The sequence below is a fragment of the Pyxicephalus adspersus genome, chromosome 6 (genome assembly GCF_032062135.1).
Source record: "Pyxicephalus adspersus chromosome 6, UCB_Pads_2.0, whole genome shotgun sequence".
Classification (NCBI taxonomy): Eukaryota; Metazoa; Chordata; class Amphibia; order Anura; family Pyxicephalidae; genus Pyxicephalus; species Pyxicephalus adspersus.
Window position 1 is genome coordinate 91,240,710 of NC_092863.1, and position 25,814 is coordinate 91,266,523.

Genomic DNA, 25,814 nt, shown 5'->3' on the forward strand with positions numbered 1-25,814 from the left:
CATTCCTCGGATGAACTGAGGATATTTAGGACATGTTAGTAGACAAATAACCTCTCGTCCTCTCACTGGAAATGTCACAAAATTAGGTTCTATCCTGTACGCATGGAGTTTGTACAGATTTCTCAATGTGCTTCAGCTTCCTTCAAAGATACAAATAATTGGTGTCTTGCTAAACAGGATGCAGAGGGCCTGGTTTATTAAAGCTCTAGATTGGATAAGATAGACTATCATATGAGAGCCGGGTGATCCAACAAAGCAGGAACAGGTTTCTTAAAAATCATTTGCTATTAGTTGGCAAATGTTTTTAGTGCTGGTCCAGATCCATTCCAGGTTTGCTGTATCACCCAGGTTCACTCATGACAGTCTGCCTTCTCTATTCATGGGGAGTTTTGATTAACCTCCCTAGCAGTAATCCCGAGTGCGACAAGGGGCGGATTTTAACTGCAAAATCCCGAGTCACACTCAGAGTCACTTAAAACTTAAAAAAAAAACACTTACCTTGTTCTGTTGGCGTCCCCCGGCACCCTGCTGGTCTCCACAGGTCCTGGGAACACGTCCTCCTCTTCCGATCTTCAGCCACGAACTGCAGAGACGTTCTCCAGGGTTTCCCGGTGAAGTCGGTGAGGGCGGGAGTATCAGCGGGTAATTCAAATAATTTTGGATTCAATAAAAAATAGCTGTATTGAGTCCAATACAAAGAAATCTTCAAATAATATATATATAATTATATATACATATTATACATGCTACTGAACAGTTATATTACGTTTCACTATTTTTTTATTTTTTGTTTTTTTTATATAAAGTTTATTATTAAATGTAATAAATATTGGACATATTTCGATGAGTTATGCCTAAAAATTAAAGCCAACAATGCTCTTTTTCCATGGAAATACGGACAGAATTAGAACGCTAGGGGGGGTTAATATCATGACTTGTTCATTGTACTTTATTGCTTTGCAAGTTTCATATGCTACATTGGTTGCATTGTTTTGGATAGGCTGTTAATTCCCAGGTTTACAATAATGTTCTGACTGGTGGGGAGGCTGCGGTGGGGTTACTGATTCCTTATGCCAGTGAACCGCTGCTTCAGAGGATCTGCGGCAGCCCAATGGAGAATGAAAGGGAATGGCAGTGAGCAGTTCAGTACTGCTGCCCCTTGTCAAATGTGTACACAAGAACTAGCTCTTCAGCCCAAGTATTTATTCGTACCGCCAGAACAGATTTTTTTTAATTAGAATCATAAAAAAAGCAATCTTACGTTACATTTTAACTGCACTCTTTTCTAGTGAAATGTTTTTGCATTTGCAGAATTCTTAATTGAAAGGGAGAACGTGCTAAGCAATGTCAGAACAGACAGGAACCCGTAGACCAAATGTGGCCCTGTGATGTGCATCACTTTAAGTCCTGAATACAGCCAAATGTACAGAATCAGCCCTCTGCACAACTCACATCCCCGTACCGCACTGCCTCCGTCAGTTGACATGTAGAGTTGGTTTTAGGTGGGAGTAATAAAATTTATGGCTGGGGAAGTGATCAGAGTCAAGTATTTTTGGGAGTTTCTCTAAAATATTCAGTTTCAAATTCCAAATATAGAGCTCAGTCTAATGTTTTTTCCTTTATGTAGAAATTAAAAAAAACTGGGTTTTATAGCAGTTGGTATTGCACAGGAGATACTTTTCTCCTCTATGTGTACCTATGTGTATAAATTCAGAAGAAACTGCTGATGTTATCACAACACAAGACACAATTCTATTGGTCCAGGGAAACATTTTTTAGGGGTTTATGACAGCCAATTGGCTGATTATCTTTTAATTACTGATTGGAATTTTATTCTGATTTGGTTTTATAAATTACAGCACTTAAAGATTTTTTTGTTTTTGCATTAAGAAGAATTAGAACATTAGAATATTACTTCCTATTCCAGTAACAACAGTTCCAGCAGGCAGTGGGAAGAATTCTTCAACAGCAACAAAAATTTTAGTACAGTAAGGAAGGCTGGAAGCCCTGTCAGCTTTTTATTTCCATGGGTTCCTGTTTCACATTGTATTCACTTTGTATTTTATAAAGCCATCACCAAGACAGGAAATGGGGGGAAATCTCTCAGATTCCAGTCTCTCATCCTTCCCCACTCTATCCAAAACCAACAAAAGTTGATTTTGGCCAGTTTTCTTCTTCTTTTCTTGTTTATAAGTTTTTGAACTGTCGTTTTTGTGGTTTTATTCAGTATCTGCATACAATGTTTAAAATTTACATTTATAGGATTGACCATTAAATGCCTGGGGAAAATGATGCATTTGTAAATTCCCATGTAGATGTAAGCTTAAGCTATTGAGATTTATAAACGTCAGTCCTAAAGGGTTTTATCTATGAAAATGTTGTTATTAGTTCCCCAACCCCAGAATAAAATAACATTTCAGTAATAGTTCAAAGTAAAGCAAAAAAATACATACCTTTTCCCAATTTTCGGGAACATTTCTACTGTCTCCTGTAAAAAGCATTAGGCAATCCTGGGGCAATGCTCCTACCAATGGAGATCACTATATTGGGATTTGACCCCAGCTTTTCCATGAACTTACTTTAACATCACCCACGCCTCCTCAAACATCTAAAAACCAGAGATATTTTTTTCTGCTTTTCTTTAAACCAAATTTTAATGCTGTTTAAGTTTCGGGGTATATCGGACTAAAAGTTTAATTATAAAGGAAGGTCCACTTTAAATGCAAAGTCAGAGCCTAAAAACCCTATCGCTCAAAGGTAGTGTTGTACTGTAGCCTAAAGGGACCAATCACATTCTCAGTACTCAGTCAGGTCAGTGAAAGCTAACATCTGATTGGTTGCTTTGAGTCTCCTCTCTCCCTCCTTGTTCTTAGCACCATATAAATTACCTGTTATCCATATGGAATGCAGAAAGAGAAAAGCGTTGGAGAAAGTAGATAAAGGGTTAGCAGCAATTAACTAAAATATTCAGAAGGAGCACAGCCAATTTCAAAGTGCAATCAGGAAACGTCTGTATTGTCTGCAGCAACATTCAACTTTGCTGCGGAAACGAAGAGAGGATATCCTATAATCCAAAGGAGGACAACTCCCTTTTATTTTTTCTTGTGTAAATAAATCTAAAAGCTTTGGTATTATACTCTTATTTTATGTTATTCTAAAGGAAAATGGTCAGAAAGCTGGACAATTCTATCCGAGGGGCTGATTTACAGGAATATAGGCCATTCACTCTGCAAGTGAATTTTCGCTTAGCTTAGTGAATGTAGGAAATTTCCTCTTCTATAGACTTCAATGGGAACTTTTGCAGCTGCTAAGAGCTTTAAAGCGTTTAGAAGAACAGCAGATGACCTGTGATTCTTTGAGAACCGTCACCACTTACTAAAGTGTTTTAGCAAACACTCGTGAATGCGTGTCAAGGGTGAAAAAGAAGCAATCTGGAGAGCTTGGGGAGACTTGGAGTGTTCAACCAGAGGCTAAATGTAACACAGAACAGGAGGGAGGAATGGGAACCACTCCAAATGCACAAAACATCAAATAATAAGTTGTTTTTTTCTGCAGCAGAACAATTGATTGATAAACTTGCAGAGTTAAATTTCAACATAACTTTGCAGACCATCATTCATGAGAGACTTTACCAATGTGATCCATTACACGGGCTGTTGGGCTTTCTCTGATCCCTTATGGCATCACCAGTCATGGTTTCACCACTCACTGTAGTTTTGCATAGAATTGGACCAAAGTAACATATTCTCTTTACAACAACTTCTTTGCCTCTATACCCCTGGAACTTCACTCTACAGAGAACGTCTTTGTTGCTCTGTTCATCTGTAGGACTCCCAATTACCTGGTACTTCCAGATATGGGGTAACAACTGACCCTTTACCCACGGTTATGGTGTTTAAACTATGGGACGTTGGAGAAGAGCAATTCCTTACCCTGGGTTTACAACGGGATTAGACTCAGATCCCAAACAGGAAAACAGGGCAGTAAGGAATATATAGTAAGCAAGTATTAGTAGATACTGTAACTACGCCCTGAATGAGCAAAATTATAGATTTACTTTAAGTATGCATTATTATTTATGATTTAGCAGGTTTGGTGAAGGGTCTTTTTAATGGTACAGCATGCAAACATATTTAAGGCTTATTTGTGCTTTCCTCCAAAAGTTTTTCTCATAGTTGGAAGGCTGTTTTCTGTTCCATCATGACTATGGCCCTGTGCTTAAAGTCAAGTACAATTTTTTGAGTTTGAAAGATTTTCATCTGCCTACACAAACCCCTGACCTCAACTCTATGAAAAACACTTGAGATGAACTAAAATGCTAGTTGGGAGAAAGGTCTTGTGCAAAATCAGTAGCTGTCCCCACTAATGTTCTTCAGCTGAATGGGCATATATTCCAAGATGTATACCCCATATTCATGGTTTTGAAATAGCCTACAACAGGGGTCAGCAAACATTTTTGGCTACTAGGCCATTTTAGGAGGTCAAGAAGGCACACTAGGCCGGACTCTCTCTCGAACTAGGAACGCCCCTGAAGGGAAATCAGTCTCCCCTGCAATGCATACAGAGGAGAGGGAATGGCGTTAACCATTCCCCAGCGGAATGGTTAACGCCGGCCGAGGTAAATAGGGAAGGAGGCTCAAGAGCCGTGGGTTGCCGACCCCTGCCAGCCGAGATTAAGCCTGATCATTCTGGGGACATTAGGCCGGAATGGAGTTTGCCTACCCCGGGCCTACAAGCTTGTATCATTATGTACCTTTGGTTATAAGGTGTACAGTGATTTGAAGCAAGAGCTTGGCTAATAAGAATTTGAAACTTAGCAGCATTTACATAATATGAATTGTTTTACAAGCTAAGACATATTGTGCTATGAAAACCATACAACCTACGAACATTATAGGTCCATATCAAGCCAGCTTTAGAACTTCCCTGCATAACTTAAAATAGTATTTCAAGAAAGCAGCCAAAAAACACCTTAAAATATATTTTTACTGGAATTCTTTCCTAACCATCAACTTCGAGACACAATGCTTTATTAAGTCAAATAAGGATACATTCCCAATATGTCTTGTATATTGGGCTGTTTATCTAGTGTTACTCCTCTTTAATTTCTTGCCAGATGGACTGCACTTGAATCTCTTTGTGTCAGCTGTAGTCAGACCGTTTCTCTGTCCCGGGAGTACGGTACATTACATCATATTTCAGCATTACAAGAATCGAAATCTTAATGGATCTTCGCCATATGGTTGAGTCATCTGTTCCATGAAGCATTGTAGACAAGGTTGTGTCGATCTTATATTTCTAACATACCAAGAATCATGGTATATGTTTACACCTATTGTTAGATGGAATGGGTTTCATGATTTTGTTGCAATACGCTGCTTATTTTAATGGTGCACTCTGGACAAATATAAAAATATTATTCCCAACTCTACACTACTGAACGCATATAGAAGGTGTTAAAACCGTGAAAGGAATTTTATAGAAAAGTGGAAATCCTGTTTGATTGAGGATGCTTTATGCATTAATGTCCCTTAGAGAACACTTTTCTCTTTGGTGTTATTTGAAGTGTTCAGAGAGTTGATTACATAAATACTGCTATGAGCAGTAAATGTGTTTCCAGGTTGCAGTATATTATATTACACCAGCAGAAGGGCCTGTGTATTACACAGCAGGGGACCCATCCATGGAATGGAAACTCCATTAACAGAAGCTTTTAATAGGAAGAGTTGGCTGCCATTGCTAAATCAATGGTACATACGATTATTTTAAGTGTTGAGTATCTAAACCCTAGAACAAAAATGTGTAATGTGTTGCAGCTTTGCATTTCTTTTTATTTTACAGTTTTTTTTTCTTTTTTTAATGGTGATCTTACCAGTAATACACTTTCATTCTTAGGGTGACCACACTCACTGTACTGTATACATAGGACAGTAGGGTTGTGAAAAGGAATCAAAGAGTAAAGTAGGCTAGGATGTCAAGGAGTAGGGTTGACAGAACTACAAACACCTTCTTTTCTTCTCTTCTTCTGTTCGTCTCATTTTCTCTTTTCTTCTCTTCCTCTGTCCGTCCCCTTTTCTCTTCTTCTCTTCTCTTCTCTTCTCAAAAAAAAAAGAAGATTGTTGGGGTTTACATACTATTTAAGGCTCCCTATACTTCTTACCCTTAACAACCTTGACATGTTGTTAAGGACTCTCGTCTCCTCTTCTCTTCTCCTTCTCTTTTATTCTCCTTCTTCTGCGTCTTCTCTTCTCCTTCTTTTTCTCCCCCCTCTTCTCTTTTCCTCTTGTCGTCTCTTCTCTTCTTCGTCTTCTCTTATTCTTCTCCTCTCCTTTTTCTTTTCTTGTTCTCATATCCTTTTCTCTTCTCTTCTCCTTCTCTTGTTAATCAAAAAAAAAGTCTAAGTTTTCATACAGTCTAAGGCTTGTTACATTCTTTAGGCTACTAATGCTGAACAACATTGACATGCTGATGAGCACTCTCTTCTCTTTCTTATCCATTCTCCTTCCTTTATCTTTTTTTCCTCTCTGGCCCTTCATTACACAGTATTTATATAGACCATCATAATATGCACACTATGCAAAATCCATAGTTGTGTCACTAACTGTCCCTCAAAGGAGCTCATAATCTAATTTCCCTACCATAGTCATATGTCATTAATGTAGTCTAAGGTCAGTTTTTGGGGGAAAGCCAATTAACCTCACTGCATGTTTTTGGGATGTGGGAGGTACCCTGGAGGAATCCCACACAGACACATGGAGAACCTGCAAACTCCATGCAGATAATGTCCCGGCTGAGATTTGAACCTGGGATCCAGCGTTGCAAAGGCGGGAGTGCTAACCCATGAGCCACTGTGCTGCCCTTGTCTTCTATCTTCTCTTATTTTTCTCTTCTTCTTTTGTGTTTTCTTCTCCTCTTTTGCTCTTCTCTTCTCCTTCATATGCTCTTTTTAAACAAAACGAAGCAAAAAAAAGAACTTATAATGCTTAGGCTCCTCACTTAACAACCTTGACATGGAAATATGGACTAGCACCACTCAGCTTCAAAAATAACTGTTGGAAAAATAGTGAGCCTGTATTTCACAGAAATGTTGCTGTTTCTTGGAAATCACATTATGTTATCAGTTTAGATTAAAAGTGGTCCATAGCAAAGGTCCTCTTTTGGGTAAGTTAATAGGATGTTCTGACTATAGCCTGGTGTCTGGGATTGTATTAGCGGTTCAGAAATATTTCGCTTGTTGCAGGCATATCTTTTTAAGATGGATGTTTCTTCATTCTTTAGGGAATCACTTTGAGGAAATAATAACAGTCTAGGCTTGTCTTGTCCCAACCCCAATCCTCTTGGGATGTCTAGGCTGTAGACTGAATACTCTCATCTATTGGGTTCATTATTAATCTCTTAGTGTTGGAATAAGCTTAGGGTTTGTGCCTAGAACTAACCCTGTTCTCCACAATCACCTTTTTTATACATTTTATGGTAAGATTATAGCTAATAGAGAAGCTCCTTCAATGTTATCTTGTACGTAGTGTCACAGCTCTTTTCTGTCTCATTTTCCAAGGTTACAGATATCGGAGTACAATCCAAATCTGATCCATTAACCCTCTTTACCCAAACACACTACCTAATCACACTAATCTGTGTTACTGATATACACATTTTGGATTTTTTTTTAAATAAAAAAAGTAATTTCTAACCCAGAGTTTCTTAACCAGAGTTCATCCAGTGGTTTAATGGGTTCCTTGGGTAATGAGCAGTTTGTGCCTCTCAGGTCAATGACATTTTTGGTGGCATGCAATGCAAGAGACATTCTTTCCAATGATCAGCAAGCTAATTCACTGTGAACTGTTGATATAGTAAGTATAGGAACCCTAAAACCTGAAAGTCATTCCAACTATTCTGCCCGGCTGCTGACGTGTGCAAAGAACAGTGACGCATGACTGCCATGGGAATCATTACCCTGGCTTTGTCTTCTGTATAGTGTGCAGGAGGCAACATGGCGGCACTCAATGGTATAATACCTGGAGACCGAAGTTAGGTTTTTGTTCACTGCTTTGGTGGGTTGTTATACGTTGAACAGTTCATTTGCAGGAGCAGTTGTTGTAAGCATTGCCAATTGAAGAAGTTATTTAAGGACTGGCAATGGAAAGGATTTCTTTAATGTAAACCTGTGCACAATTAGGCCAAAGTCCCCATTAGTTTACCCATACTCATGTGAAGTTGCAGAATTGTCATGGAGCTTCTGCTAAAGCATCTCTGGACTACTCGAGAAACCAAAGAATCTATGAAGCAGACACTGCCATCTTTCCTTCTTCTCTTGCCACAGGAGGATAAAATGTACCAGTGTTCTCCGCAGCTACTTTTAGCTGGCTGTTTTTGGGAAGTTACTGAAAAGTTGGGTCACAATACAGGGGCCACCCCAACTAACATCACCTTCCCATCAAGCTTAAAATAACTTTTGGGAAGAATTCTGCTTACAGTCTGGGTAGTAGGACCCCCAATATCCCCAATCATTGCAGTAATTCCAGCCATGGCTCTCATTTCACATCGCTAATACTCGAAAGGCCTCATTCTGTGGTTTTCATTGAGATAGAAACAGGAAGGTACAATATGAAAAAAAATATATATTTAGAATCCTGCTTGAGGAGAACATACACATACCTTTTATTAAACAACAGAACCTGGTGAGTTCAGGTGCACTACAGCAGATCCACTGGAATTTTTGCACTCGACTGACATGAGCAATCTTAGACCAAATAATTTTCAATTGGTGTGTCTGCCCAACACTCCAAATTGTTAATAAATTGGTCCACAGTTTTATAACATTGCACACATGTGTATGAAATTTGATCCTTCTAATTTTTTCAGATGGAAAACAATCCACAATACACAAATATTCAGAACCCAAAAAACAGGTCCATTATGTAGAATCTGTTTTAGGGTAGGACAAACTGGGCAATAACTCAGGGCCCCCAATGACAAAATTTTAGGGGTACAGGAAACTGGACAGTTGTCCTTTTGGGCCCCTAATTCATATTTGCCTTTGGTCTGATTTTCTCTCGGTCAGCTACTTATTCCCCTTTTTGATCCATTATAGATTTCATTGTTTCATGAGATCTTAAACGGAATCAGATGATGTGCACACAGTCAGTGGGGGAGTAGCAATACCAGAGAAGGAAAAAGAGAAGAAACTCTTTTATTCACATTAATTGAATAAGGGAGACTCTGTTGGACAATTAAAATTCAAAAACAGAAGAACTGGAAATAAAATAATAAAAGCAATTTTATTGTTTGCATTTTAATATCTTTTTTTAAAGGTTATTTCAAGGAAATATATAAAAAACATAGCTGCAATCTATGTGTGCATCATCTACTATGTGTCATCAAAAACATACAGCTGGTCACATAATGGCACATTAGAGAAGTGAGGAGATCAAAATAAATCTTACACTAATTCTAACCATTCTTGTACTGGAACATTAATTGAAACTTATGGGTCTGTTTATAAAAGTTTTCACCCAACTTGAAAAATCCTGGATTCAAATGTATAAATAATGAGTAAAAACGTAAAATGAAAATTTGGGGGAAAAGTTGGGTGAATCTTGAAAATTTCATAATACAGTGGTACCTCAGTATAAGTCCACTTTGGAATAAGTCCAACTTCGTATAAGTCGTGTTTGGACACAAAAAAATTTGCTTTGTATACAACCTTTGTGCTAGAACTTGTATGGGTCAAAATAAGTCATATCACCGCACGCTACCCGTATTTACCTCTCTCGAGACAAAGCCACGACTGCCCATGAGTGTCAGTACGCCACTTGCTACCATTCATTGAACAACCCGCGCTATACCTCTCTGTGAATTATATAACATCTCCTCCTCCCTTCTCAGCACCATCCTAGTAGGCACTCCACTCTTCTCAGCAAGGTAAAGGGAGGTTAAATTTTCATTTGTTTCATCTAATTGCTTTTGTATTTATGCATTTTAGTATTAAGCAGTGTTTAAATTATTTTATACAGCCCCATCAATGTATAATATGGGAACAGATTAATCATTTTCCTTGTAATTCTTATGGGACACATTTGTTTGGTATAACTCCAAGGATAAGTCCCGTTTGGTATAAGTCCAAGGATCTGGAATGGATTAAGGACCTTTACCAAGGTACCACTGTATTTTGTAGCGTTCAGGACTTAATCAACTTGACCACATCCCAATATCACATATACACACAAAGAACAATAGGTTTCCCTAGGGATAACCAAATTTAAGGGACTTTTGAGGTCAAATACATAGGTAATTTCATATTAAAATGTAAAACCAGGTTGTTGCTTTATTTAAAGAATCATACATTACAATTTATGATACAATAAAAGCAAAACCTTTTTAGAAGTAAAGCACTCATATAGATCTCCTTATGGAAAACTCTCTAACTGATCTTAGAGTTCTTTCTTAGGTTTTTGTCTGTTCTACTGACACATTTCCATGGGAATTTTTAATTTCTAAATCTCGTACCACTTGACACACTTGCTTCAGGAAAATGGACATAACTGGATTTTGTCCTAGGTCTGGAAAATTCCTGGATTTTATTTTGATGTCTATAGATGGTTCTACTGAGTTGGTGTCAGAGGCCACATTGGGTGGAAATTCCTCCTCTACCATCTCTTCTACATTGCTTTCTTCCCACAATTGCATTAAAGTTTTTAAAGCTCTATAATAATCCATATTGTAACCTTGAGTGTTTTTTGGGGTATTACTTCAAATGGATTCGGTTCATTATAGAGAGAACCTTATAAAAATGTTTTCTACAAAAAAAATGCAAATCCTTTATGAATTCAATTTTGTCTGATGGACAAAAGCTTAGACCCAACTTTCGAACCTCAAGTTCCTGGTCACTGATGAAGATAGATTGATTGACCTCAATTGTTGACATTTTGGATGTTGTAGATGTATTTTTGCATTGAGCCTAACCCTTGTGCTGGCCGGGGCATGGTGTTCCCTAAAAAAAGGGGGAGTTGAAGATACTGGAGTATTTATTTGTGTTGAGGCGGTTCCTGATTCAGGACCCCTCGAATTATCAGTGGTATTAGTGGCTTTTGAACAAGCCGCATCAGTTGTGACAGAAGTTCTAGAATTTAAATATATTTTATATACTGGTAAATACTGTTAAATTATTATTTAAGCTACAACAGTGGAGTAATGAATGTTTATTATTGTGTTGTTCTGTTGGAATCTAAATGATGGTATAAAATTATGTATGGATACAATGATCTTTTATAGAGGAATGTGTGGATATTAAATAATATGTACTCTGATATCTATACTCAAAATCTGTTTGTTATTGGAATTATAGATCTCCTCTTCCTGAGGAACCGTACCTAGCTGTCGCAAAATGCGTAGAGGTCTGGAAATACCTTAGTTAGAGAGTTTTCTATTGGGAGATCTATATGAGTGCTTTACTTCTAAAAAGGGTTTGCTTTTTTGTATCCCTGGGGAAACCTGGTTGTTCTTTGTGTGAATCTTGAAAATGAAAACATTTATGATTTAGACCCCTAGAAGTTTAAGGTTCAAGCTACTTTCTTGCTAAACTAACATCTAAAATAAAGTTGTACGTGCAAAATCAACTTAGACACAAATCTGTCCCTCTCTTATCTTAATGATTGCTTCTGCAGTAAAGAGTAATTACTCACTGCAGCATCTTCAGAAAATGACATTCCCTGGAGTAATGATCAGCTGCTCCAGTAAGCTAAGTACGCATGCTAGAATCTAGGTGCTAAGACAAAGGATCCTAATCGTCTTGGGCAGAAGTGTAGCATGTGCACAGTTATTATTATTATTATTATTAATAAACAGGATTTATATAGCGCCAACATATTACGCAGCGCCGTACATTAAATAGGTTGTCCTAACATTGTTTATCAATCTGTCCTGGCAGATCAATGAAAGCTCAAGTGGGAACAAGTACTGTACTTTCCTATGAAGCACCCCTGCCCCTCCACATAGTACAGAACAGCTCCATGCATACATGAGAGATGGTTTCCAGTGCTAATAATCCAATGTATGTACAGGACTGTTCCTTTCAGTGGTTCCTTTCACCAATCCCTACTTTTCCAGAGGTAGTTTGGAGGAACCACTGAGCCCAGCAGAGGACCAGAAGATCAAACTCCAGGAAATGCAGAATCATTTATTCCTGCTGGCACCAGGAAAGGTAAGTTCACTGTGCAGGGACAGCTTTATTTTAGAGTTATATTTAACAGTAAACTTCACCAAATGTTGGAGATGAAACATAGCCAGATATAAAGAGATATAAAAATGTAATGCCGTTATGAGTGAAAAAAATATATATTAAGTGAATTTTCTATATAACTAGCATATGTATTTAAATTTCTTGGAACCACTTTCTTTAATTCCTGTATATTAAGAAGTCAGACTGAAAGAAGAGGGGTCAGTACTCTGAGCCAATCAGACTCTGTTGTACACACATGTGCCGCGAGGGAACACACTGACAGATGAGTGATGATGTCATAGTCCCAACTACTGCTGCTCTTTTATTGATCATTCACACGATTGGGAGGGAGGTGACCGCACTTTATTTCAGTGAAGCAAAGTGAGGTCAGGACATGTGTTACAGTAGTTTTTGTAGGTGTTTTCAGTGCCAAAAGCCCAGTTCTCCAATAGCAAACAGCACATGGCTCTCTATGATAAGATTAAAGCTGAACTCCTGGCAAACAACTGAACATACAGATGAAATACACATCACCGTACTGTCTTCTCCTTGTTAGCACATGAGCACTGTATCAGAGATGATTAGCTCCTTGCGTTGCTGCTCCTTTCTCAGTTGTAAATCTGCTCTATAGGTGATTTGAAGAGGCCAATGAATGCTAAGTCAAATGCAAATAATAAATATATACATTTAACAATGGATCAGTAATACAAAGCTGCATTTTTGTGTGTCTTATATTTGCTCAAAGGGACACTTTGGGTTTGTCATGATCGCATGTATTATTATTGTTATTAAAGAGGATTTATATAGCGCCAACATAATACGCAGCGTTGCACATTAAATAGGGGTTGCAATTGACTGATACAGACAGTCACACAGGAGGAGAAGAGGACCCTGCCCCGAAGAGCTTACAATTCAGGAGGTGGGGGAAGTAGTACAGAAAAGAAGGGTAGATGTGTGGTAGTGGGTAAGTAGTGAGGGTTTAGAAGACAGAAGACGGGTAGGTGAGTTTGAAAAGATGGGTTTTAGCAGCCATTTTCAATGAGCAGAAAGTAGGAGAAAGCCGAATAGGACGAGGAAGACCATTCCAGGATGTTATTAGTAGGTTATTGGAGGCGCAAAGACAGTGGCTAGGAGTGTATTGTTTATTAAAATAATATAAAAAAATACAATAGATTGCCTTTGATCACCCAGTAGGTATCCTCCTAAGCCGTATCCTGGGCTGCAATATTCCAGAGGGATCTCCAGTCCCCTCATTCTTTGAAAACCAGTAAGATTCTCTTATGAAAGAGAACGTAATTGCTTTGTTTCCAACCTCATGTTCATTGTTCATATATCAGGAAACTGACAGTGGTTGAGTCATGTCCTAACCCATCTGAGATCCTTCATTCCAGTGTAAAATGTTACATCCATTATAGTGATGGCGACTCCATAAAGTCATTGCAGCACATAATGCGTTAAATGTGTACTAAATCTGAACCATAATGTAAAACATAAATCTCCCCGCCATGTTTCATAGGTCAGTCTACTCTTGGGAACATAGTCCTGATGAATTATGGATCTCTGAGGCTTTCTTTCTCATTTGCTTCTCCACCCATTACTTTTGTTACATGATGATTCATGGCTCCCATCTGAAGCTGTAAAACCGCTGCCACATGTCCAGAAACTGGAGATAGCATGTAGAATCATCCCAGCTTATATTGGTTTCATCAATATGTGTCATCTTAGGAGCGCCTTAGCCAGAGACGGCTTTTGTCTTTTAACTGATTGCCCGATGAGGCCAACCAGGTCTTCATGTAGCACTGATTGTTAAGTGTATGTAAAGCCAAAGGTTTTTACACATTTTTCGATATAGAAATTGGTAAGATCACCGTCAAGTTTTTTACATATTTTTTAGTCTGTCCCATTGGGGAGATTTTTAATTTCTGCCCCACAAACAGAGCAGTAAGCAATAAAAGGTCTCCTTTAATCCACTGAAAAATTTCCCCTTGCCTCCTTTTTCTGTACAAACTCCTTTACATTCAAAACTAGAAATAATTATTTGGCTTTAAATACATTTAAAAAGTAAAATTTGTTTTGAGTTTTGGATAAAGGAGGGAAAGTTTCGCCGTTTTTAGGTTTTCATTGGTGTCGTCATTAGTATTTATATATAGACATTAATCCCTCATAAGAGCTCACAATCTAATGTCCCTTCCATAGTCATAGTCTAATGGGCCCTACATATCCCAACTAAATGATTTTCTCTTCATGTTATTTTTTGTTGTACAATACGGTGGCTCAGAGGTTAGCATGCTGGCTTTTTTCCCAGCACTAGGTCCCAGGTTCAAATCTCGGCCAGGACATTATCTGCATGGAGTTTGCAGGTTCTCCCTGTGTTTTCGTGGGTTTCCTCCCACATTCCAAAACAACATGCTTTTAGGTTAATTGGCTTCCTCCCAAAAATTGACCTTATAATAATGACTGATGGTAGGAATATGACTATGGTAGGGACGTTAGATTGTGAGCCCCTTTGAGGGACAGCTACCCTGTTTCCCTGAAAATGTGTCTTATATTAATTTTTGCTCCAAAAAAAGCACTAGGGCCTATTTTCTGGGGATATCTTATTTTTTCATGACAACAATCAACATTTATTCTTAAACAAAAAATGTATTCAAATATAGTCATGTCATCATCTTCTGGAACATCATCATAACTCTTCAAACCCTGAATTCCATCTTGAATTTCTTGTGACTCCATTTTCATTACAACCATTGGCCCCAATTTCTCATGTCTAGCAATATCACTTTCCTTAAATGAGCACCTCTTGTCCATGTATTGATATATATTGAGGTGGGTATTTGACCTGCTTGGTGGTGGTCATCAAGCAGCTATTCTGGAATTCTTGTGGAATTTGTCTGTCCTCTTGTGATTCAGGTGATCATTGCCACGGAGCGCCACCTCCGCCCTCACTTTTTCCCACGTGTTGAGTGTTTTCGGGGTAGGTCTTATTTTCAGGGAAACCGGGTAGTGACATGACTATGGACTTTGTAATGCTCTGGGTAATATGTCGACGCTATATAAATACTGGATAATAATAATAATTACAATCAATATAAATTGATCATTGACCACAAGTATTCAATGTACTAGTTGATAATTAAACTGAATTGATTTTACAATACCTAATCGAAATATGGATCACAATTAAAACATTAGTTTGATTTCAAAATCATAGTTAACCAGTTGTCTAGAAAAAAGCAAGTCTTTGCCAATCTTTTTTTGATCAACATTCTGCCCAAATATCGATTGGAAATAGAAAAGAATTGATCATGCTTTTGCCTAATTAATTGAAAATATTGAATGGTGTGCAGCTAGCTTAAGGATAGTTTTTGGGGAAAATCAATTGACCTACCAGTATGTTTTTGTTTTGTTTTTTGAGGGAAGAATGTGGGTGGAAACTAACACAAAAGCACAAGGAGAACATACAAACTCCACACTGATAGTGTTCTGGCCAAGTTTTTCCCAGGACCAGGGCTACAAAGACACGAAAATTGCTAATTAGCCCCTGTGCCACATAAGACTATGCTTCCTGTATAGTCATCAATGAAAGGGTAGGGAAATCTTCCCAACCAGGTGAACAAATACTTTACACAAGGATATTAGTTACTAAATAGGAAGGTTTGTGTCCCTAGTTTGAAGGATATTTGTGCAGATGAAAGAAAACCCAACCTTTGCTTAAAGCAGCTCTAGGCTTGCTAGTAAACAGAAGCCAATTACATTCTAATTAACAAGTGTAACTTCCCACTGTGCACCTACTCTCATTCCATACAACCCTTCTCGAAACTGCTCTCATAGCTAGCTCCAAGATATTTGCAAGTCATTAACTATTCTGTATTCTAGTAAACCCAAGACCATACCTGTCTTTCCACAACTTGCAGCATGTTCTGGACCATTCATGGAAGCAGCAACAAATTGGGTCAACGGTGTGAAGATATTTACCATGTAGAAGGCAGCCCCAGGCTACCTAGAGCTAGATTCTATTATGTGTACAGTAATTTCCTACAACCTGCTAGGGAAATCCTTTGGGAATCACCCAGAGATAGATCCAGCCAACCATTGTCCACCTATAACAAAATAAGTTATCTGACATTGCTGAGTTGATTTTGAAGGTGCTGTAAACCATCTTTATACTTCACTATTATTAATAATATTAAACAGGATTTATATGGCACCAACATATTATGCAAAGCTGTACAAAAAATAGGGGTAGCAAATGACAGACAGTGACACAGGTGGAAGAGAGGAAGAAAGGACCCTGCCCAGAAGAGCTTACAATCTAGGCGGTGGGGGATGTAACACACAATAGGAGTGTTTAAAATCTTGATGAAAACTTTTGGCATGAATCTACATGTCTACATGTATACTTAATCTCCAAACTCTGCTTTGCAATGTTCTGTGTGAAATCCAGTTATTTATTAATGAGGTGGGTATTTGACCTGCTTGGTGGGGGTCATCAAGCAGCTATTCTGGAATTCTTGTGGAATTTGTCTGTCCTCTTGTGATTCAGGTGATCATTGCCACAGAGCGTCACCTCCGCCCTCACCTCTTCCCACTGGTTGAGTATTAATTATTGTTGAAAACTTGTTTGCCAATGTAAACTCTCAGATAAAATCCCACATATATGTGAGGAATGTTAAATATGCAAGGCCTAGACAGGCCATCTCTCCAGTCTCATCAATGACTAGTGACTGGTCACCCAAAAAAAAGAGTTTATGGGTCAGAAACAGAAGTTTACAGCTCAAACTCACTTAAAAAGCTCAACATTTAGACCAATACCTTTTGGTATGGTCATATAGAAAACCTTTCATTCAGATTTAAAGTTGATTCTAAGTAGTCCCTTACACCTGGCAGCACTTATTGGTTTTAACTTCTGGTTACATGGCCTTGTATATTGGCCTTTTATGTTGGGGGGGCACAATTGTAGAGGATTTGGGGGCCTATTTGTACCTTATTTCTGAGCTCACAGGGTCTTCTGATAAAGTTCTCCTTTATTTCAGAGTAGAGCCACAAGATAGGACATTTAGGCAGTCAACATTTTCTTTGTGATACCCAGTGAAAGAGATGGTCTGTAACTAATTTTGGCAAAACTGTCCCCTGTGGTGTTCCCATAGGAGATGTTTGAGGTTCCTTTTTCTATTAAGAGACCACAGTACAGATTCTAGACCCCATTAAGGGCCTATATTTCCCAGATGACTGGAGTCACACAGGAAGATTTTCTAACAGTGACCTGGGAAAGGTCAGTTTGCAGTTCTCCTTCTCAAACTGTAGCTCCTGTATTGACCAAAAAGATTAAACACTTGGCATCACATTTGTTGGGGTCCTTGGTTACCCATGCTCATAGACTGCATTTATTTATGTCTAATGCTAAGGGAATAAACCAGCCTAGCCACGAAACAGTAAATATAACATATAGCCCTGGTGTTCTGGTATGTTTATAGTTAGCTGTGGCCAAATCATGGTGTTCAAAATAGAAGTGAATCACATTTACCCCCGGACTGCGCGTCTTCCATGCATGCATAGCTGGCCATAGTTTCTTTCATTCCTTCCATATTGTCTCATTTCTGTTGGATGAAGTGATAACCCTTCAGTTAGCTCACAGAAGTGACCTCTTGGCTCTGTTCTGTTTATTTAGTATTTTGTGGCTTTGTAGCCATATACAGTAACCTGAATATTCTAATAAAAGGTATCATGTGGTGAATAGTTATGTGCTTACACATGTTAAAGCACAATGTGTCCTTCTTTGGACATATGAAACTTGTAGAGGTGAACAGCAAACCTTTGCAACCTCAGTGTAGACAATAGTCTATTCATTGATAAATGTACATAATGATATATATATATATATATATATATATATATATATATATATATATGACCAAGTCAAGCCTCAAAACCATCTTTTGCTTATCTTAAGAAAATGTTTGTTCTTCCTTTATATTATACATAAGGTAATACACTGCTGAATTATATTGCACCATATAGCCAGCAAATCACACAGCGGTATTCTTTCTAACTTTTAATTATGGCAGTATGGTTGGCCACCACAACCTGACTATCACTGGTGCTCATTTTTGACAGGTTGTACAATTCCCTTTTCTTGGATTCCATCATAAATTTAAGTTTTCCAAGAATGGATAAAACGTCTTGATCTTGATCTGGAGTCTTGAAAATTGTACATTGCTTATAATTCTCTCCTTGTCATACATCAAGTTGGATCTTTCCAACACTGTTGGTGGAGCCATGGTATTTTACTGTAAAAATACTCAACTGCCCACCAAGCAACTGAAAGTGGTCAAAGACTAAATAGAAGCAAATTCTGGAGGAAGTTCTTATTGGCAGATGATTTAGGTCACCTAGTGTGACCTCTTAAGACTTACCCAGATTTATTATTTGGGATAAATGCAGAATAGACATTCTCATAATGAAGATTTTTATATAAGGTAAATATTGACCTTAATGCCCACCTCATAGATTGGAGCCACTCAACATTCTATCTGTGGGTCTAACCCAGTGTCTTTTTAAAATGGTGGAACCCTTGAAGTAACTTTCAGGTCTCCAGTAATCCCCTACTATAAATACTATATTCACAGCTATATTAGTGTGGTGGTCAGTGGGAAGAATGCCTCTTACATTGCTGACCAGTGGAAAGTGGAAATTTGTGTCAGTTAAACTGACCCGAGCGGAACTACTGCTCATTGCTCAAGGAACCCCTTAACAACGTCTGGAGGAACCCTGGTTGAGAATTACTGATCTAACTTTTTGCCACTCTGTCAAAGACTATAAAAAGGTAAATTTTTCAATACACATTGCAAAGTGTCAATGAAGAAGACATTGCTTGGGGTCTGATTTATTTTCTTTCTGTTGTTGGAATCACAATGAGGGGGACTGTTCAGGAAAAGAACTGTATGTGCAGATTTTGTGAACTGACATCTTATATTGGATAAAGTGCTCTTTAGTATAAGAGAAGTCACAGCAGGGGACGCCTGACCTTTTCTCACGTGACCTCTTAGAGTACATTGAACTCACATTGACCTTGTGTGCTGCTGTTGGCCAATGTTGACACATTATTCCTAAATATGGTCTATGTTTGTCAAGAATTGTGCAAAAATCACCACTTCATTACAAGAATGTCCTGTATTGAGGTCAGTTTGTTACATTTAAAAAAATCTTTTTTATTGTTTTTTTTTCACAAAATATAGCACAAAAACTAATAATGAAAAGAAACAAAAAGAAAAACATGGTCTTCCAACATACGATACCAGAAACCATTGTGGGTTCCAAGTTTGTTACATTTTAAACACAACACATCTTTTTTTTTTTTTATTGCAATACTTAATCTTCTGATATTTTTTATATTTAAATTATATGGCCGTAAGAGCCCTTTTAGACCTGTGGTGTCAAACAGTGCAGCTTAAAGCTTTCAAGCATACATCAAAGTGTTGCTATGTGGCAAGAAGAGGCAAACTGCACCAATGGCATCATGATTTGCATACGGCTGTGGCTGCAGTCTCTATCTTCAGGCCACAACCATTTATTATTATTACACAGTATTTATATAGCGCCATCATATTACACAGCACTGTACAAAGTCCATAGTCATGTCACTAACTGTCCCTCAAAGGAGCTCACAATCCAACGTCCCTACCATAGTCATATGTCATTAATGTAGTCTGAGGTAAATTTAGCGGGAAGCCAATTAACCTAACGCAGACACAGAGAGAACCTGCAAACTCCATGCAGATACCCTGTTTCCCCGATTATAAGGCACTCTCTTATATTTTTTGAAATGCCAAAATATGCCCTGGGTCTTATTTTCAGGGGATGTCTTATTTTTCCATGAAGAAGACTACAGTACACATTTATTGTTGAAGGAGCTGTCTTATAAACGGGTGAGTGTCTTTTTTTAATTATTTTTTTAAAAATCGGGGGTGGCTTACTTAATGGGGATGTCCTAAAATCGGGGAAACACGGTAGCATCCTGACTGGCATTCCAACCAGAGACCTAGCCTTGCAAAGGCCGGAGTGCTAACCCCTGAGCCACCGTGCTGCCCAACCATGTCACTTTTCGATCTGCAGCAGCGGTTTGCATAAAAAGTGTCCCAACCACTCCCATTCACTATGTTATTTTTCCTAATATTATATCAGTGTTCTTCCCAGAATTTTTTTAAACTGCGAAGGAAGAAGCTTTAGGTGGGTAGTTGCCCCTGTATTGTGATTCAACTTTTTAAAATTATTAACCATCCAGAAACAGCCAGGTGGTTACTGAAAAGTGCTGGGTGGTGCACCTGGCCAAAAGGGGCCAGGGAGAACACTGATATATTATACCATTATTACCCTTTACTTATAAAACACCAACACATTTGCAGTGCTGAGGTTGCAAATGACAAACCTGCATAACAGACCAAAAAATAAGTGAAACAAAAAAAAATAAGTTGCAGTTGTACTTACATCAATAAGTGCAGTTTTTAGAGAAATCTTTGAAAGTTTGACATGAATTTCTATAAATAGCAGTAATATTTCTGTGGTTAATGTTTGGTTGTTAAACCATCTGCTCTGTATTTAAGGCCGTTTGGGCAAATCATTACTCATCAGAAGATAAGATGAATTATTTTCTACGCTTTGCTCAGATTTCTCGCCATGTAATTTTACATTTCCATTACCTTGGATCTGTCTAAAAACTGATTAGAGATTCACTGTAGTGCTAATGGCCAGCTCTCTCTGTCAGCAAATACCAGGCCTATCTCTGGAGACACGCAGTGTTATTTGGAGTGCGTGGGAGTTTTTTTACCTTGTGTTTCTGGATCAGGGCCTTCAATGCATTATGTACTACCAGTAACATTAGGTTGTTGAAGGTCAAGCTGTATTCATTGTACAGGTCTGTTTAGAACTTTAAAGCTGCCGTCTAGATCTGAAATGGATTTTCTAAGCTCTGATTTTCCTTTCGTTTTGGGGGTTTTCATGGGATTTCAGGTATTTTGTGGCTTCTCTGTGTACGTAGAACACCAGGAACTGGATTATGGCAAACTACATTCATTATTGAGTTTTCTTTTTTTTTTTTTGTGCTGCAGACTAATGAGTGGAACAAGAATGATGAGCGTCTGCTACAAGCCGTGGATCATGGGGAAACAGACAAAGTGTCTGCTCTTCTGGGGAAGAAAGGAGTGTTGGCCACCAAGCTGGACAGCGAAGGAAAGACAGCGTAAGTCACAGATCTATCAGGCTTATATCTGCTAAGTATAGTAAAGCCATTGCCAAACTCATGTATCCAATGTGATTATTGCATGGTACATTTTTAATGCAACCATTATCCTGTGTATACAGCAAAAACGAGCATATCTGGAGAATCTGGAAACCCACCATTGACATTACAAATCATCTAACTGCATCTGCACTAAAATGTAGATGGAGGTAGTCTTGGTGGAATATTGGATGTTTTTGTGTGGAAAGTTAGAATTAGATAGAAAATGGTAGACAAGGGCAACTTTCCCATTTCAGCCTGTAAATAAAGAAGAACTCTCATCTCCTTGATAAGGTCATGAAAAGTTAGAGGAAATCTCTCGAAATTGGAGGAAATTCCACTGTCGCTAAAACGGTGTCCAATCTACAATGGATTACTCAATGGTTCCTGAGAATCATACCATAAGCAGGTTGAAATTTCCTAAAAAGTACACTGAAAGCAATAAAACCCTCAAACCATAGTTCAATGCTCAACAATAGATGGGGTGCCCAACAACAGAGACCCCATGTATAATCCAAATAACAAAGTACCTTCAGGCCAAGTTTTTCTAGGATACAAACTGAACAGTTTTGAGGATCCAACAGATACTGTTTTTTAAGAGAACATTTAAACAAATATGTAATGTGTCTAACCAATAACCACCATAAACTATATTATAAATATGGGGGTTGGTGTGTTTTTTATGTATATTCTTAGAATCCTAAATTTTGCTGTCCACAGAATTGGGGTTATGAGTGTTCATTCTTATAAGTTTCAAGTGTGTGGCACTAAAATGGGTCTTACTTGCACTCGGTTAACTTTGCTTGGTGTTTGGACACCATTTTTTTTATTAATTTGTTCATATATTTTTTGGTGGTTCTGTATTTTGCTTGACAAACATTTGGTTTGTATGGAGCCCCTGTTTATCTTCTCAGCTTGGCCTAGGTTTGTTGACTCCTAATTTAGGAATAAAATCCTGATCAACACTTTCTTCTAAAAAATGATTCAAATTTATCTTCAGCAATATTGAGATTGATCCTCAAAAAACAAAAGAACAACTTCAGCTGTAGAGCCATTCCGAAAAGGAACCTAAATGAATTCGGAACCCATATGTATGCTATGTGTGTTACAGCATCGTTTTACTAAGAAAGCTGATTTGATCTTTTTAGGGTTTCAGTTTTTAAACATGTTAACAAATCTGAAATTAACTTTAAACAGATGGATGTTTCTATTGTGGTTCGGCTCCCTTCTTAATTTTTGTGTTCTGTACTAAATGGGGCATCTCAGTTAAATGTCTACTTTCTGTCTGCCAACCACAAAAATTTAGCAATCTGCTTCATGAAAGGAGTGAAAGGTTATTTTATTTAAAGAGGTCCTGTAAAATATTATGAGTGCCTGCAATTCATTTAGATTCAGACTGCTCTTTTAGAAAAAATAACTGCAGACGTCTCCCACATGGGCTGATCAGTGATTTCCGTTCGTTCAGGCGTAGTTTACTGCCAGTAAATTTGTATGTGTACCACCGGCAGGGCTGAGTCATACATTTAAATGATATTTTAGATGCTTAGAGGCCTAATATATAGTTCTGGAAGGACAGATATACAGTTCATTCCCCCTGTCGAAACACCAAATTAAAAGTCTACATATAATGGCTTATTTTTATGTACGGTATATAGCTACAATGGTGAGCCACCATGGTGCTGCTGGCCAGACGGTCTGTATCAAGAATTTTCTTGATGCCTACAGTATACTTTAGCATTACCCTTTACCTTCACCCATGGCCATTAGTATCAATGGAGCCAATGCAATGCTACAGCCTTTAAAGCTTAACTCCCGGACAAGGCTAATACAGACAAGGGAGCTGTTTTACATTCCAAACAATTTAATAGGATGAAGAGAAGAAGTTAAATACATAGTAAATATTTAGTATGTATTCACTGGTGATCCTGCCTTTCCACTTGAGTATGTTGTGTGTTCTGCCCACGTCAAGCACCGAAGTAAACCAATGTTAGTATGATCAGTTTGCATCGTACACATACAATGCACAGTACACATACAATGCAAATACTGCCTTGGTGAAACCTCAGATTTTTTTAAACATTTTCCTAAATAAGTATGTATTCGAGGAGAGCTCAGTCTGTCTGTTGGTGCCAATGAGTAGGAGTTTGTCTAGGCCATTGAATTTGTCTAATAGTGAATGCATGGAGTTTGTTTTATCTGGATTTCAGAGTTATAATTATTATAAATTTTAACCAAAATCAAAACTTTTTATTGTTCTGCAATTTGGCCTTCTTGAGCTCACTGGGGAAATCTTCTTTTGCTATTCCATAGACACAACAGAAAGTGAGAGGGAATCTGTCTGTTTCCAAAGTGTGGGAAATTTCATCTTAGACAGTCATCATTGGAACTGTTCTCCCCCTGGAACAGTTTCCCTACTTCACACTATCCAAAAAAATGTGTTTTAGATATACTTAGATATACTTTAATTATTTTGATCAGCTTGCCTTTATTTGGCTTTAGCTCCACTTTACCCCTTGCAATGAAATGCAACTTCCAATCACATTGTCCAGGTTCTTCCACCTTTACAAACCATCTGCTGTCATAAAAGTTCCCATTAAAAATACAGTTTTTATACAGGTTTTTATCTGCCTTTTTCTCACCCTGTCTTTGGCTTTGCTGGCTTTGGCATCACCATCCTATCAGAAAGAACCCTGGGGAATACTGGTGAACAGGGAAATATCCTGAAAAGACACTCCAGTCAATTGCAAGAATGAAATTTTGGCTACACTTTATTCCCCAGGTTAAAGCTAGACTTTATTCCCCATTGTGACGTCATTCTAGCCCAGACGCCACAGGTGGAAGACAGGGGTAAGGGTATGGTTATCATAAACCCTAACTTTTCTCTTCTGGCAAGGTCTTCTTTAAAGAACATTTTCAGTGGTTGTGGCAGCAAGATTAAAGGAGCCGCCCCAATGCACAAATTGAACTACTGAGTACTGGTTATAGCTTGTATTTATTTTTTATTGTGTATTTCATTGTGTATTCATTCCTCTTTGCATATTTGCAAGGAAATCTTGAAAATATACTGAAGAACAAGGGGGAAAGTAGGGCAACATGCAACCATCCAAATTTCCTCTTGTTGGTTGGGCCGCACATTGAAGTTGTGTCTTTTATTATAAACCAGACAGCGTGCTTTAGATTTTTTAGATATGACGAAAGAGATGGAACCTTGCACAATAAAGTGTTGTTCATATTTGCCTCGGGCAGTGTGATGTCTTAATACAACCCTGAATGGATTGTTCTGATGGCCATCCAAAAGCCGAACTGGTCTTCAGACATGAAGTCATGTCTAATATCTGGTGACAGATTGGCCGGCAGCAGACAACGTGTGGACGGGCCATTCTATGAGACACGAGACCAGAGGATGACTGACAAACATCTTCAGTATCTATGGGAACTGAGCCAGAACAACGTAATTAATATCTTCTTAAGTAACACTTTAGCACTATTAAAACATCAGGGAGTGTACATAGATAGTGGTTAGGTAAAGGCAGCTTCTATAAATGTTATGTCATCTCTCAAGTCTTCTTTAGAAGTTTAGAAACAAGAATTTCACCCAAGGTTAATGCCAATCATAGCAGGAAACGCTTCCTTGTACAACTGTTAGCTGTTCTGAAACATTGTATACTAGAGATACGTATTTTAGGAGGAATTAAAGATTGCAATCAAATAAACTTACCATATAAAAAAAGAAGAACAGGAAGAAGAAAAACATTTGCCTCAGTCCTTCTCTGACACATCTGAGTGGCACGAGTGACTCTTTTTGGCAAGAGCTTGGAATCCAACAAGGGTTATTATTATTAAACAGGATTTATATAGTGCCAACATATTACGCAGCGCTGTACAATAAATAGGGGTTGTAAATGACAGACGAAGACAGACAGTGACATAGGAGGAGGAGAGGACCCTGCCCCAAATAGCTTACAGTCTAGGAGGTGGGGAAATTAACACACAAGAGGATGGGAGATATGTAGTGGAGAGAAGTAGTGATGGTTTCAAAGGACAGAAGAAGACGGGTAGGCAAATTTGAAAATATGGGTTTTAAGGGCTCTTTTAAATGAGAAGAAAGTAGGAGCAAGTCGAATAGGACGAGGAGACCATTCCAGAGAGTTGGGTCAGGTCTAGAGAAGTCTTGTATCCGTGCGTGTGATGAGGTTATGAGTGAGGAAGTCAGTAGTAGGTCAGTAGTAGGTGCGGAGAGAGCGGCTGGGGGAATATTTTTCTATCAGGTCAGAAAGGTAAGTGGAACAAGAACTGTGGAGGGATTTGAAGGCAAAGCACAGG

The 25,814-nt window shown here is 38.2% G+C and overlaps 1 protein-coding gene across 2 annotated transcripts in view; it reads left to right on the plus strand.

Annotated features, from left to right (window-relative positions):
- RAI14 (retinoic acid induced 14) overlaps positions 1–25,814 on the plus strand; it is a 111,454-nt gene that overhangs the window by 44,661 nt on the left and 40,979 nt on the right. For both annotated transcript variants that reach the window (XM_072416573.1, XM_072416574.1), the window contains exon 3: positions 21,322–21,452. In XM_072416573.1, coding sequence (XP_072272674.1) covers positions 21,322–21,452 — 131 coding nt within the window. The remainder of the gene's footprint in view (positions 1–21,321; positions 21,453–25,814) is intronic.